The following is a 15,807-nucleotide window of genomic DNA, read 5'->3' on the forward strand; positions in this document are numbered from 1 at the left end:
GGGGGAGCTAATGCAAAAAGAAAAGCATCAAAACCTACGCTGTACAGAAGAAACAGTGTGTGCTCTACATCAAAAAGGCAAAATGTCTTTAACTGAATAGATGATAAAATATTTCCTTGATCAGTAGAGTTCTTTTGTAAGGATAGCGACTGCTGGCAGTTATTGCTGCTTACAGGACGCTAACCTTTAACAACTGGGAGCGAAGTCCATGAGGAGAGGTCTAGTTGGGCTGCTCTAGTGTTCTGGTCGGTTGGAGCCAGAACCGAATTTTGGAGAGAGGGGGAAATGTTAAAGGTCTAAGGACAGCTTGAGCACTTAGGCAACGTGGCTCTCCCCAGAGCAGCTGGCAGCGGGGTGGGGAGGCTCAGCGGTCCTCACCCAGCCCGTGTACAGAAGGCCGCGCTGTTTGCAGCTCTCTTGAGGTTTGCGTCCTTTTTTTAGACGTCGTTAATTAAAAAGCGAGGCACAAACCCCACCTTAGGCAGCCCGCTAAGTACACGTTTGCGAAGGCCGTGCTGTGACGGTCCCTCCCTGCCCACGCCCTCCGCTTGCAGCCTGTGGCCGAGCTCGGCTCCGGGCCCCCTGGCATCGCCGGTGCCTCCCGTACACATGGCGCGGGCTGCGAACCCCCAGGGACCGCGCCGCCCGGGAGCAGGGGGCGGCTCGGGGCGAGGACGTGGCCGCCGTGCTCCCTGCGGTCCTGCGGCCGGCCGCGCCCCGGGCCAGGCGGCGCTGTGCCGGGGCGGCCTGGGGAGCGCGGGGTGGGCCGAAGCCCGGCCTGCGGGGGGGGGGGGGCTGCCTGCGCCCCCGTCTGCGGGAGGGCGCCGGTAGGGGCGGGGCTGCGGCGGGCACCACCTCCTTCGGTGTGCGCCGGCGTGGCCGCGATTGGCTATGCGGGCGGTGACGTTGCAGGACTGCGGTTGTCCCGTGGAGCGGCGCGGGGCCTTCGCTGCGTCGCTTTAAAGGGGCCGCGCTCGCGGCAGCCCCGGCGTCGGCGCTGGCCCCGAGGCGCTCCCGAGCCGCCGGTGCCCGGCTCCGATCGCGGCGGGTGCGCGGGTCTGGGAGCGCGCCTACGGGCACCGGCGGGATCCGGGCGCGCCCGGGAGGTTCCGAGCCGGTAAGGAAGGTCTGGGGGCTGAGCGGGCGTGAGTCGGCACCGGAACGGCTGGCGCCGGGACCGGGAGGTAGCAACCCCGGTCGAAGACTCCGAGCGGTGCGCGGGGGAGCCGGGTGCCTGCTTCGGGGGGCGCCGATCTGCCGGGACCGGTGCCGGTGCCGAGAGGTGCCCGCTCGGGAGGAGTCTCCGGCGGCTGGTGCCGGTCCTGGAAGGCACCGATCCGGCGGGGCTACCCGAGGAGCGCTGAGGCTGGTGCCGCTCCCGGGAGGTGCCGGTACCCGGCAGGAGCCTCCAGGCACCGATCACGCGTGAGGCAGCCCTGCCGCGGCTGTCGCCGGTACCGGCGGGTCCCGAGGAGCGGCCACAAGGGAGCTGGCACCGGCACCGGCACCTGCCCTTCTCCTTGGCGGCGGGCAGCGGTTCGGGACGCGTCGGTCTCGGACTCGGCGCAGCGGCCGCTGTCGGTGCCCGCCGGCCCCCGGGGACGCGTGTGCCCGGCGGCAGCGGCGGCGCCGGGCCGGGCTCTGGGATCTGATTTTGAACTCTGCAAAGCAGCCACCATCTGTCTGGATCCGGCATTCGTCACCTCCCAAGTGCAGCGTTTCAGGGCCAAAACAACCTGCTTCGGCTTTTTTTTTTTTTTTTTTTCAGAGTCGAGGTGGCAGAGAGCGGTGCTTTGGCCCTGACGCTTGTTTCGGGAGCCTTTGGCTGGGAGCACGCTGTGTTTTGCTTTCTGCTAGACAGAGCAGGGGAAGAAAGGAACATCCCATCACCCAGAGTGACTGGAGTGTCTGCAATACCCCATCTGAACGCATGGGAAGGGAGCTAGGAGGACAAGTCCTGGCCTTAGTGGCTGCGGGGAAGGTGTTTTAATTTGCTCTTGCAAAAGGAATTCGGGGAGCAGTGAGAGCTATCGGGTACAGGATGCTGTGGAGGGGAGGACAGGAATTAGGCACCACACCGTGCAGATGGGGTGAGGGCTGGCTGAGATGTGCTGCTCTGAGCTCCAGTGTTTGGTTATTTGTTACTGGTTTGCTCATTAGCTTCTGGTTCAGGAGCTGTTTGAAAAATGGACCGAGCCAGGGACACAAGCAGGTCTGGTTTAATTCCAGGAGCAGCAAAACTGTCCAGTGGTGCTGGTGTCTGTGCTAGAGAGGAATATTTTCCTCTCCTTTGCTTTTGGGGCAACAGGACTCTTGTTTTTACTTTCATACCGTTCTAGTGGGTGGTCAAACAAGTCTTCCAAAGGTTAATGGCTGGATTTTGAATTTTAAAAAAAAGGTTGTACGCTCCAGAAACATCAAATGGTTTGATAAGCTTAAAAACGTCAAAAACATACGAGCAGATGAGTAGAGTAAGCAGGGTGATTAAAATCTGCTTGAGGGACTGTTCTTACAACTGGGAAATGCCCCAGTGTCCCATTTGCTTTCAAAGCTCAGAAGTAGCCAGCTCTGAAACCAGGTGCTGATCCCTGTCTGCGTTTGCACAGGGCCTGATCCTGCAGCAGAGGGTGAGCGTGCAGCACAGTGCTGCTCTTCTCCCTGCAACTTGTCCTGCATTGAACCCGTTATGGGATTAAGCCCTAAATCCCATGGCAGGGTGGAGTTCCCCTGGGATGCACAGCAGTAACTGTGGAGATAACAAGGGAGGCAAATACTCCTGGTTTCCAGCCTTTCCACTCTGGGCCTCTGTGAGGCAGAAAGATGCCTGAGGATGACTGGAGGGACAGAAAACATCAAGATTTTAGGGATAAACTACCCTGGGAAATTCTTCTGTCAGTGACACCAACAGCTCACTGCTTTTATCAGGCGTATTTTGACCCTCATCCTGAATTGCTTGTTTAACCCTTTGTGTTTCATTTTCTGTTTCAACATTCAGGCTTTGAATAATGTTAGGAAGCACGGCCACTTTTATTTTATTTTGGAAGGACTTCTTTTTTACAGAAGGTGGAAGGACACTCTTCCAGGAAGCAGTTGCTCGGTGAGTCATCTCCGTGTATAAATAGCTCTGGTGGGAGCGGTACCATGGCTTGCTGCTTCATGGAGCCGTGAGGTGCAAAGTTGTGGAGGGATTTGGTCATCCGCACCACCACAAGGGAAGCCTGGGCTGCCCCCCAGCCCATACAGAGTCAGCTGTGCCCACCCTGCCTGCTAGCACCACAGCCTCCCCATGCTCCTGGCTGTATTTGTCAGAGTACTTCAGAGCTGGGACGTTTGTTGAGTATTTTGTCTTGTCTCTACTGCCTTCCACCTTGTGGCAGAGTCTGGGTTTAATGTGGCTGTTGCCAAATCTTGGAATGTAGCTACAGTTCAGCCTGGTTATCTTTAGATGGAGAGAAAAAGCATCAATCTCTTAAGAAGATTTAATTCTGATACCTCATATTTCCAAATCGTAAGGAGAAAACAGCACACGGGAAAAACATGATTTGTCCAGCCTTACCCTGAAGGCCAGCAGTGAAAAGTCCCATCCTGGATCTTTATTCACAAAATAACACTGTCTTAGATTTTATTTCCTCCTCTCATACAAGTAATGTACATATTGATGCAATTAATAGTGGTGTCAAGGAGGGCTGAGATTGGAAGAGGCCTCTTGCTGAAGCATGGCAGGGACAATCATATCTCCTGCCACTGGATGGGGCAGCAAGAATCCAAGTTGACACTGAAAATGGTCCAGTGGTCTCATGCTTCTGCCACAACCTTGGACAGTCCAGGAAAGGAGAGTATCTGCTCAGAGCAAGGGGTGGGATATTTCATTGTCCCCAGATGCTTCATTTTCCTGTCTGCCAGATTTCATCTCTGAACATGTCTGCGGGTGCTCGAGTGGGTTGGAGGGACCTGGATGGGGGATGCTGCTGCCTGAGCACTCACCTCAAACCCCTGGGGCTGGTCTGAGGCTCTTCAGGGTAACAGGGACGTCACTGCAGTGTCAGTGCTGGCAACACTGGGAGCAATGAGCCTGGTGGAACAACTGATTTTGTTTTCCAGCTGATGGGCACAGCTAGATTTATCCCCAATGGGGCTATTGATGTCCATGGCACTTCAGTGAGAGTAAAGTGATGTCACTGAAGGGAGGAGCTTGCAATGGGGCAAATTCACATGAGACCTGGGTGGCTAATGGTCCTTCAGACCTCATGCTGGTCAGCTCTAAAAGGATGACAAGCTAAAATGAACCAACCTGGCTTTTCTCCAGCTCATAGATTTGTGTTTGTTTGTTTGTTTTTGTTTTGTTTTCAAATATTTATAACAAAACTTTAATTTGGGAGAGATGACTACATATAAGGGGATTGGGGAACCTCAGATGACAAACGCTAAAGGGACTATAAACTACTATAAGATTTCTGTTAATATCTATGTTCAACCTCATCTGCCCATGTGTGGAATCTGTTGAAATCTGTTCTGTTTTCTGTTTGCAAAATACAAAAATCTTAGACCCAAGAAAGCTCTTTCAGGAGTCAGATAAGCTTGTTATAGCCACATCATCTCTTATAGCTGCCTGTAACTGCTGTCATCCATGGGGGCTCTAACCAGCTGTTCCAGGGCTCTTTCCATGTGCCTGTGACTTGCTACCATAATGCATCCTTATGGTTTGAACCAAAATTATTTTTTCACTGTTGACGCCACTTTAGAATTAAAAGGAAAAAAATGCAATTACTCTTCCACACACATTTAATACTTTTTTTCTTGTTTCTTTTGATTAGGACTTGAAAATCACAATGACTAATTTTACCTCCAGGCTGTCTGTAACTTCATTTTGTTTCAAGTCGTGTCTGTTAATAAGCATCATCTTTTGATGGAAAATTTTAACATAGAAGTTAGTTTGGGCAACCTGACCTAGTGGAAGGCATCCATGCCCATTGTGGGTGGGCTGGAACTGGATGATTTTTAAGGTTCCTTCCAACCCAAACCATTCTATGAATCTGAGTAACTAGATTTTGGTTTGAAGGTTTCATAAAAAGTTGCTTTTACAAAATTTTAAACTGGGGTTTAATTTTGAGTGACCACTTTCTTTTGCAGTATGCTATATTTGCTTTGCAGTTATGTTTTGTTTTGGTGGATTCAGCAACTGTGGCCAAAATAGCCTGATGCTAGAATTAAAACTAGACACATCCCGAATAAATCACCTTCAGATAACAAACTTCCTATTGTGATGCTAATGTCAAAAAAAAAAAAGAACATTGAAATCCTCCTAGCTTCAGCTAAGATGCGGTACTAGCAAACAATTGAAATTTCCCACTTCCCAGTATGTTTTTCCTTATTCTGACTGTCTGCCAAAGTTCCCAAAGAGGTTGATCTGTGAGGTTTAGCATTCTGAGCTTTTCTGTCACTCTGTTTTTATCACTATGGACCACAAGAGGTCGGCACAATTCAGGGGAAGTAGTCTGGGGCCTGACTTTGCTCTGGGGTGGCAGACTGGCATGTCTTTACTGGAGCTGCCTGAGCCCTTTTTTCATTCCAAGATAATGACTCCCTTTAAAAAAAAAATATTTTATATATATATATATATATTTTTTTTTAATTAAAAACGACCCAAACTATACTGGAAGAAAATCAGGACAATCACGGAACAGGACATGTTGGCAGGGTATATTGCTGAGCTGGATCCTTTAATATGTGACAAAGCCTGAGCACTTGGGAGTATTAAGGGGGCTCAGGTGCATGGCCACTCACCCTGCTCTCTACAGAGTCATTTAATTGTTTATTTCCTGGTATAAAAGGTTGCGAGCTTGGAAGCTCACTGCAGGACATAGACAACTCAGCGCACCACTCCACGTTGGCAAGCTGGAGCCACATGTTTCTGAGTGCACTGTGACTTCTGATACAGTATCCGAAGGTGACAGACAGGGAAAACAAAGTGATTAACCAACATCACCCTTGTGGTTTGCAGTGAGGAGACCAGCACAGAGAGCCCTAAACAGGACCTTCATCAAAGCGGTGCTTGGAGAGTGATGGTCTTAAAATGAAAAGGTGCTGTGAGGGTGTTGGGCTGCCATGCCTGTTTAAGGTCAGTGTGATTCTCATCTGTTTTGACCTCTCTGTCTCTTCTCAGGGTCAGGGAGCAGAAGTAAAGTATCTGTCCTGCACATCTCTTGACACACATGAGATGTGCACAGAGACCAGCTGGGGGCAGTCAGCAGATGCTGCTGGGTTCAACACTGAGAGGCTGGGGCTCTCTGGCTTCACACATTGTCAGCAACATGGTTTTACTTTGTTTTTAGAGACAGGCAGGCCCCAGCTCTGAGTTACCCTGGGCCTCTTGGGAGCCCATGGTGCCTGCAGAGCCCAACCCAGAGGCAAACCACGTCCAGGTGACAGAGCAAAAATTAACCTGCAAAGTCTTTTCCTCTTAGGAAGAGCCAGACTTGTCCTTGAACAGGTGAGCCTACAAGAAGGAGCAGCAAGAGGGGTTTACAGGGACACAAATCCCGTTTTTCAGCTGTGACAGGAGTGGGGTGGGGAGCAAACTGCTCCGTCCCCTCCACAGGACCCTTGCTGCACATAAACTCCCCAAGGCTAATGCTGTCCATGTCCTTTGGAAGGACATGTATGGCGGTAGCTTAGCACACCAACCACCTTGACTGCAGTAAAGGAATTGGCAGTAGCAAAATGATCTCTCTGTAGGAAGAATAAACACCTTAGAGTTAGGGCTAAGGTATGTCAGCAGTGGACTACCCCCCCACCCAACCCTCAGCGGGGTTAACAAGCGACATGGCAAAAGACAGGCAATGATAACTTAGCTAAGAAACATTGCTCTGTGGAGTTGGCAGCCTCTTGCTATTGTGTTTATTGCCCTCACTGTGCTGGGTCCAAAGCAAAGCGCCTTGGACTAACTGTTGGGCTTTACTCTTCCACCTCACAGGGTGTTGGTATGGCCAGCTCCCAGCCTCCAAAGTACCTCCTCATCTTCGACTTTGATGAGACCATCATCAATGAGAACAGTGATGACTCCATCATCAGGGCAGCACCAGGGCAGGCACTTCCAGAGCACATCCGGCAGACCTTCTGTGAGGGCTTCTACAACGAGTACATGCAGCGTGTCCTGACGTACATGGGAGACCAAGGTGTCAAGATGGGGGACTTCAAGACTGTATATGAGAACATTCCCCTGTCCCCTGGCATGCCTGACCTCTTGCAGTTCCTCTCCAAGAACCATGAAGTCTTTGAGATCATCCTCATCTCCGATGCCAACATGTTTGGCATTGAATGCAATCTGAGGGCAGCTGGTTTCTACTCTCTCTTCCGCAAAATCTTCAGCAACCCATCCAGCTTTGACAAAAGGGGGTACTTCACCTTGGGGCCCTACCACAGCCACAAGTGCCTTGACTGCCCAGCCAACATGTGCAAACGCAAAATCCTAACAGAGTATCTGGCAGAGAGAGCCCAGGAAGAGGTGGAGTTTGAGAGGGTCTTTTATGTGGGAGACGGTGCCAATGACTTCTGCCCTTCTGTGACTTTGACTTCAGCTGATATTGCTTTCCCACGGAAGGGTTACCCCATGCACCGGATGACGCAAGAGATGGAGAATAAGCAACCTGGAGCTTTCCAGGCCACTGTTGTTCCCTGGGAGTCAGCTACAGAGGTCACCCGCTATCTCCAGGATGTCCTCAAGAAGTGTTGAAGATAGCTCAAAAGAGGCTTGTTTACCATAAGCATCTGGGAAAGGAGAGTCCTGGAGGGGTCAGGTCCTGTACTCCATGATCATCTGGCACTACTCACTGGGACTCTGATTCCTGGGCTGCTTTCCTGCCTTCCTCTCCACGCTCCTTTCTCCCCAGTGGTAAAATCACTTTCTCTACCCACCCCTCACCCCAGCCTTTCCCTTTTCCATTGCCATGTTGAGATGACGTCTTCTCTATGCAGCTTGGACATCAACTCCAGTGTCGGTGCTTGACAACACTAACAGCGTGGTTTTTGTTTTTTGTTTTTCCCTTTTAACTTCACAAGAGCAATTCTTTAAAATCCAGAAGCCAGCTTTCCTGAAGGCTGAGCCCTGCACATGCTTCCTCTCGACTTTACCCTGCTCTCCTCCTGCTCATCTTTGCTTGCCACGCAGAAACTGCGTGCTGTCACCTTCAACCTGATGCTATGAGGGCTCCTTGCCTCTTCAGGAAGCTATTAGAAATTTAATCCATGAAATTTGTGCTGCCCAGGCTCCACAGCTTGCCATACACTTCACACCTCCTTGCTCAGCTGGTGAGCCTTTTGCTGGAGATAATTGTTGCTTAAGACTTTATTTTCTGGGGTGGGGTGGGTGTGGGGAAGAAGAGTAGCAGAAAGCCTTTTGGAAGGTGGTACCTTGCAAAAAAAAAAAAAAGTATATATATATATATATCTCCTATGAAGAAAGGCTGAGAGAGCTGGGGCTCTTCAGCCTAAAGAGAAGGCTCCAGGGTGGCCTTACTGCAACTTTTCAGTACTTAAAGGGGACTTATAAAGAAGACAGAGAGCAACTTTTTGCTGAGTCAGATAATGACAGGACAAGGGAGAATGGTTTTAAACTAAAAAAAAAAATAAAAGAGAGGGAGATTTAGATTCACTGTTAGGAGGAAATTCTTCATTCAAAGGCTGGTGAGGCACTGGCACAGGTTGCCCAGAGAGGTTGTGGATGCCCCATCCCTGGAGGTGTTCAAGACCAGATTGGATGAGGCCCTGAGCAACCTGATCTGGTGGGTGGCATCCCTGCCCATGGCAGGGAGGTTGGAACTGGATAATCTTTAAAGTCCCTTCCAACCCAAGCCATTCTATGATTGTTTAGCTCGAATTGCCCCCACCCCACTTTCCCAGGGTATGGGCACAAAGGCCATGTCCCACTACAGGGAAGAGGACCTGACTTCACTTTCTTCTTCCACCCGCTGCTTTGACTTCCAGGGCAGAAGGTCCCCTGCATTCTTGATGCAGACAGGTTCCTCCACATTGAGACAGTCTTACCAGCTGTCTACTTGTGTTGCTGAATTGATTGACTCCCCTGTGACTTCAGGTGTGACCTGGTCAAGAAGTGCTGAAACTACCCACCAGCTGGAGAGGGAGGTGTGGTGCTTTGGCATTTCTCCTGGTACTGGATCCCTGGAGGCTAAACCTTCTGTGCCCTCCTGCCCCACTGCAGTATTAATTGCCCCTTCTAATTGCACTCTGCAGGGGGGACCTGCAGCATTTGTTGCTCTCTGGTGTTGGCTTTTCCTGGATTTATCCACAGCCTTAACGGCCCCAGAGGGTGATTTGTAACTACTTCAAAGCATAGAAATCCTGGCAACAAATCTGAGCGGTAAGGAAATAACCAAAGCAGCCCTGAGTTGTTCCTCATTTATTTAATTTTTCTCTCTCTTTGTTCTTCCTCTTCTGGACCCTGTTCAACTGTGTGGAACTCAAAGCCATGGAATTAAAAAAATACATATATATGTATATAGATATATATCTATATATTACAGATACACAGTTTATTTTTATCCAGAACATAAACCTGGGTGTGAAATGGCTGAAATGGCTGTGAGGTGCATGTACATGGCATTTCTCTTCCTTGGACTGCTGAAGGAGGCAGACAGGGTGGGGGTGGGAGGGCACAGGGAATGGGGCTGGGTTACAATTATACAAATAGTGTTCTGCAGCATCTTTTGGCTCAGCTTCTCACCCCCCCCCCCCCCCCCCCCCCCCCCGCCCTCTCCCCATTACTCAAGCAGCTGGGCACAACAAGCATTTTCTTTGGGGTTACTGCTAGAGTGCTTCTGTCCTCCTTGCACCCATGATCATTCATGATTTCTGAGCTTTGGTTCTGCTATACCCTGGGGCCTCCCAGAGAGCATCACCAGGGCTAGTCCAAGGGATTTCAGGCTTGCTGCCCTCCACGTTTCAGGCAGCATGAGTTGCCCTAGTGCTGAACCTTTACCACATTATCAGCAGTGATTTCTGGTGTAATTAAAAAATAAAACATGGGTGAGAGAGGTGCAGGGAGCAGGCAGTGGGGATGCACTTGGTGCTGGAGGCTGCCAGGGTGCAGCAGTGAGGGTCACAGCATCTGAGATGGAGCCCCAGCATGGCTGCCCTCGCCATGCTGCAGCAAAAGCTTTGAGCTGTGCAGAACACCATCTGTGCAAAGCCAAAATTCAATGCATAGCAGAGCCCTCCACACCTCCTGCAGCCTCAGCATGAGTGGATGCAGCTGAGCCAGGTGGGTGATCAGGGGTTGCGGGTGCAGAGGGTGCCTACCCCTGGCACTCAGAAGGGCTCCACATAATTGCCAGGGAAGAAACCTACTTCCTCGCCCATGACACCCTCACACCATCCATCCGAGTACCTCCGTGTGACGTAGATGAGGGCCCCGGGCTGGAAGGAGAGCTCGTTGTCCTTCTGCTGTGCATAGGGATAGAGGGTCACCACTGTGAGAAGAGGGAGAGAAATGCCATGGAGCAGGACAAGGCCAGCTCCAGGACAACTCACCACCAGGGAGGGCAGGAGAGAAGGTGTGAGCCCCTCCATGCTGTCCTCTAGGGGGAGCACAGTTGCTCCCTTGGTGCTGTGGATGAGGTCAGAGGCTCAACGGGGCAAAGAAATCTGGTGGATCCTGGTGGACCTGAACCTAGAGCTGCTGTACCTTTCTCCAGGTAGCTTGCTGGGACCCAGGGGGGCTCCTCCACATCTGGTGGCAGTGGTGGGGTGAAATCTTCAAGGTCAGGCAAAGCTGGTGGTGGCAGCAGCAGTGGCTCGAGGTCATCAGAAACTGCAAATTCCCCCCAAAAAAAGCAATGGGGGAAAAAGGGCTCCACATGGAACAGGGGCCGCATGCAACAGTTGTGTCCCTGTTTCCCCCATGATGAGCACCTCTGAACCACCTCAGCACTCACCTGGGGGGATGATGTCCAGTGGAGGTAAGGCCAGGTCCCCCAGCGGTGGGGGGGGTAGGTCTGTGGGGAGAGGTGAAGGTGGCAGGACAGTGGCTGCAGCCAGGGGAGGTGGCCCTGGGAGGGACAGGAGTGCTGGTGCTGCAGGGATGCCTTCACCAGTGTCTCCCAGGGCTCCAGTTGAGCTGGGGGTTCAGAGGCAATGCCAGGTCAGAGGAGCCAGGCCAGATCTGCGGCTCAGCCCCTTGTCTTTGAACACAGACACCTGCCCCATGCCAGCACAGGGTGACACCCACTGTGGTCACCATGGTCAGGGACCTCAGCATCTGTGTGCTAACCCTGTGCAAACCATTTCCTCACTCCATGCGTCAGTTTCCCCATTATGTACCCTCTCTTTAAAGGTATTTTTGTTCTAGAGATGAGCACTGACTAGAGCAGTGAATCTCAAACTCCCCAAAACCATATATATATGTATTTATATATATACATATATATACATATATATATATACACACACACACACATATATGTATATAAAACCAAAACCTCTCTGCAAGTGGAAGCTCCCCAGAGCAGCAGGGTGACCATGGCTGCCCCAGGCCCACTGACCCCTGGGCCTTTCAGAACCGTGCCTGTACCTGACTGATGTCAGAGAGGAGGTGGACGAGGCTGTGGAGAGCTTTCCCAGAGGAACCACAGGTGGTTGTATGGGCTCAGGGACACGGGTGCTCCTCCTGAAAGCAGAGTAGCCACTGAGCCCCCTTCCTCCTCCCACTGCACCTCCTTTACAGAAAGTGCCTTGGCATGGGGTTAGGGACAGGACACCAATGACAGCAGCATCACATGAACCTGTAGTGCACTTTGTGGCTGTGTAACCACCATTGCCACCTGCTCAGTGACACCAGCATTGTGTTGGCCCTGATGGTCACAGCTGGTCCAGAAAGATAAAGTCCCCACTGCTGCACCCCCTTCCCCCTGCCCCTGGAAGCCTCACCCCAGGGTGCCTGCAGACTGTGTGGTTGACTTAATCCCTTTCCGAGACAGGGTGCCTGTGCGGGAGAGCTGGGTGCTGTGGTCCTGCAGGCAGAAGGAAACACGGACACATGACAAGCACACTGCACCCCGATGTCCCTGTGGGCAGCAGCATACCTGTGCTCTTTGCTCCACCCTTCCCCAAGGGATGCTGCCAGGTGGTCCAGGGAGCTGGGAGCTGCCCCAGCTGACGGAAACAGACAAGCAGCAGAAAGTGCTGGTGCTGCAGTGCTGTATTGCCACCGTGGGAACAGCAGCTCCAGCACCACCACTTCCCCTCCAGCCCCGTGGTGGTTTCACACTGTTCATGTACTCGTGATTCTGCTGAACACCACCACCACCCTTCCCCCCCAGCACCTTCTGGCAAGGGCAGCTGATGAGAGCAGTTTCGGTGCTGAAAAAGCACTGTGGGAGTGAGAGCACAGCGGCTCAGCCCTGGCCCCAGCATTGCTGCCAGCCTTGGCCAAGCAACTCAAGCATTGTGTGTCTTTCTGGCTGCATTTGACCATGCCCTATTCTCCTCCTGCCCCAAGATAGGACCACTGAGCCCCAGTGGGATGAGTTCTGGGATGGGCTGGGGGAGAGTACAGACAGACCCCCCCACACACACACTTCTCCATCCAGGAGGGGTTTGAGCCCATCTGTGCACCCACCAGCATAACCCCAGGTCACTGGAGACTGAGAAAGCCCATCTGAGCCTCCACCTTTCCATGGGACATCCTCCTCATGCTGACCCCATCACCAGGCTGACCTTTATGCCATGACCAATGTCATCCAGGATGCTAAAGTTGAGGGGTTTCCTGTAGTAGGGCTCCAGGCAGGGTGGGCTGGGAGGTGACATGATCTTCTGGTGGGCTGGAAACCTCTTGCTGATGGTCAATGAGCCAATCTCCCGTCGAGAAACTTTCTCCTTGTGCATGTCAATCCTCTGTGGAGATGGCATTATCACCACCATCCCCTCCTGGGTTCTCCCCGCCTCTGCTGCCACCTCCAAGTCCCACCAGCCCTTCACAGACCTCCCCACATCTCCCTCTCCCTGCCTATAAAATAAGCCAGAGATCAGGCCTAATTCAAGCTTCAGCCTGATCCCGCTGGCCTGTGTGGAGCCCCCATAGAAGTCATGGGGTCAGAACCAGCTCTTCTACATCTCATCAAGGCAAGCAATGCCATTGATGCCACCATATCCACCTGCAGTGGATTTGGCCTTTCCTAAAACGGAAGAGCAAAGGCATAAGACAATGGTGAGGAATTTGCAAGTCTCAGCCACTTTCCTGCTGCTTCCAGAGTGACTGCAGGTCCCTTCCATGGCAGTAAAGCTCCAGGCAACTTTCAAGTGTCAGGAAGAAGGTGGGTGGTTGCAGAGCTCTGCACCAGTGTCCTCAGGCTCCAAGAGGATAACACCAGTTTCCATTGAGGGGAGAAAGCAGGTAAAGCAACACGACTGCTCCACGCTGCAGGTGGCTTCACAGGTGGCTCCCATGGTCCCCTTCACCATTACTTGCAAACACCCACACTGAGACAGTGCCTGCTCCCTCCCACCCCCCAGAAGACAACGGTTTCTGAGCCCCAGGTGGACTTGTCCTTCAACAACCTGTTGGGTGACCACCATCACCCTGGGGTGAGAGATCAAGCACTGCAAGATGCTCTGATGGGCTCTTGAAACCATGTTGAAGGATGGTCTCCAGTCCTTTTAAGCTGTCCAAATATTCTCAATAACAGTCCCTTTTTCTGGAGACCACCCCACCCTTTTCAGGGCCCAAATCTCACAGCAACATGCACCCAACATGAAATGTCAGTGGTTGGAGAACAGACACACCTGAGCCACGCAGCTGATGTTGGCCTCCACCTTCCGCAGCTCGGCCACCTGCAGGTCTAGCAGCTGGAGCAAAGTGGTGGCCAGGCTGCTGACCTGGTACGCTACACTGGCCAGGGACTGGGTGCTAAATGCCATTGTCTCCTCCAGCGCCTTCTGCTTATCACTCGCCTGGAGGGCAAAACACACCTGGTGAGCCAAGCTGAGACAGCTGATACCACACCACGTCACGTTCACCCTCCTGCCACCATCTGCACGCTGGGGTCATATGGAAGTGAAGATGCTTCTTCTTTCCAAATGCATCACAGTTCCTCCAGCTCAGCCAGCAGGACTCAAACACCAGACAGTCAGCAGTGCTCAGCTTTTCTGGCACTGAGATGATGGTGACTCCTCCCTGGACAGGGACAGCACCGTCCTGGTGCAGTGGCACAATGCAGGGTTCTGCCATGCATGAGTGATGCCACCAAGAGAGGATCCTTTAAAGCACAAGGGGACCCCGTTGTCAAGACACTCTCCTCAGCATACAGGGCCAAAGCAACCCTTTTCCCTTCTACTGTATCCCAAAAGCCCCTGCCCCACCTTTCCTTCAGCTGGTCACAAGGGGATCAAGGCAGGGAGGAGGAGGAGGGAAGCTGATGGCAGCAGAGCTTTGTGCCCACTCTACATCAGGACATGTGGTGGGGGCGAGCCCTGTGCAGATACCCAGCTTGCCCCTGTCCTGTGAGGAGACACCTCCACAACCCCAGGGACAGTTTGAGCTGGTGTTCATGGTCCCCTCCCTGGTTATCTCTGATGGCAAAAACCCTTGGATGACTTTCCCTTTGTCCCAGTCCTAATTCTGAGAGCTGAGCAGAGAAGCATTTGTGGAGCATTACGAGAAACCAAAGCACGCGATAAACCCTGAGAGCTTTCACCGCTGGGTAGGAAGTGAGTGGGGAGGCTTGAGCTGCCATCACCAAGAGTCTTCACCATCACACCACCCTCCCCACCCCCCACCCTCATCCACAAGTACCACCATCTCAATAAGAAGCTTGATAAGGCTCCTAGCTGACTCCGACATCACAGTTCACCCCATGTTGTCCCTCAACGCCCTCACCTGCACATAGTTGCTCTCGCAGTAGTCAGCGACCCGGTGGAGATTGCAGTGGTTGTCGCGCAGGACCTGCCTGGCTGCGGGGATGTCACACTGCTGCAGCTGCTGCAGCTCCGACATGGTGCTGAGCTTGAGCGCCCACTTCCTCCCCAGCCTCCTCGGCGCCGGGTTTTGAAGCTCGCAGCACTGCTGACGCAGGGCCTGCGGGTCCCTCAATGTCCCAGCCCCCACAGGGATGCCCCACAAGCATATGACCTCTCCAGCCACCTTCAGGCATTGGCGCTGGGAGAGCCAGGGAGAGGCAGGGGAACACCAGGAGAGGAAGCGAGTGTTTCCCCAGCTCTGCTCGCCTGTGGGGAGGTGGGCTAGAAGGGGAGCCCCGTGTCCACAGTTGACAGACATCCCACTGGAGCAGTGGACAAGAGTGGCCTGGCAGGCACTTCCTCAGGGCCCTCCTGAGCTCTGTCCACAGCCTCAGCAATTTTGCATGGGACAGATGGCAGCAAACACCCATACTGAGCCCACAGACCCATGAGTGCTTGCCTCCCTCCTCACATGAGTACAAGGATGAGGGAAATAATGAATTTCCTCCAGCACTGGCTCTGCCTTCTCACACCCGCAAGGGCCAAGAGCTACCCAAGCTTCTCTCTACTCCTCATGGTTTTCTTGCCCCAGCTCCCCTCCTCTTCATCCCTTCTGAAACAGGTGACGCCTGCTCCAACATGCACAGGGATGTTCCCATTACTCCATGTCTGCCAGGCAGGTCAGGATCTAACTGCACACAGACTCAGACATCCACAGTTGGAATCAGGGGCTTTACAAGTGCCTTAGCCATCAGCTTCACAAAGCACTTCTCCATCCTTCCCTTCCCTTCCCTTCCCTTCCCTTCCCTTCCCTTCCCTTCCCTGCAGCCCTACCACTGA

The 15,807-nt window shown here is 52.7% G+C and overlaps 2 protein-coding genes across 6 annotated transcripts; one reads left to right on the forward strand and one right to left on the reverse strand.

The window, feature by feature from the left end:
• Window positions 1–911: 911 nt before the first annotated feature.
• PHOSPHO1 (phosphoethanolamine/phosphocholine phosphatase 1) lies at window positions 912–8,452 on the forward strand. 5 transcript variants are annotated; one of them, XM_032202814.1, is made up of 4 exons: window positions 912–1,117; window positions 2,996–3,097; window positions 5,832–6,118; window positions 6,974–8,452. In XM_032202814.1, exons 3-4 carry the CDS (start codon window positions 6,074–6,076, stop codon window positions 7,730–7,732), a joined length of 804 nt encoding a protein of 267 aa, XP_032058705.1. In that variant the 5' UTR covers window positions 912–1,117; window positions 2,996–3,097; window positions 5,832–6,073; the 3' UTR covers window positions 7,733–8,452. The 5 variants fall into 5 exon arrangements, with proteins under 5 accessions (XP_032058705.1, XP_032058706.1, XP_032058702.1 ...); XM_032202815.1 differs by lacking the exon at window positions 2,996–3,097 and having other exon boundaries at window positions 6,002–6,118; XM_032202811.1 differs by lacking the exon at window positions 912–1,117 and having other exon boundaries at window positions 1,786–3,097.
• Window positions 8,453–10,323: 1,871 nt separating this feature from the next.
• ABI3 (ABI family member 3) lies at window positions 10,324–15,004 on the reverse strand. Its single transcript, XM_032202716.1, has 8 exons — window positions 14,888–15,004; window positions 13,804–13,962; window positions 12,730–12,906; window positions 11,941–12,023; window positions 11,556–11,680; window positions 10,950–11,009; window positions 10,700–10,825; window positions 10,324–10,484 (listed from the first exon to the last, which is right to left on the reverse strand). The coding sequence occupies exons 1-8, from the start codon at window positions 15,002–15,004 to the stop codon at window positions 10,324–10,326; spliced, it is 1,008 nt and encodes a 335-aa protein (XP_032058607.1).
• Window positions 15,005–15,807: the final 803 nt, after the last annotated feature.

The sequence above is a fragment of the Aythya fuligula genome, chromosome 24, assembly GCF_009819795.1.
Source record: "Aythya fuligula isolate bAytFul2 chromosome 24, bAytFul2.pri, whole genome shotgun sequence".
NCBI classification, from domain to species: domain Eukaryota; kingdom Metazoa; phylum Chordata; class Aves; order Anseriformes; family Anatidae; genus Aythya; species Aythya fuligula.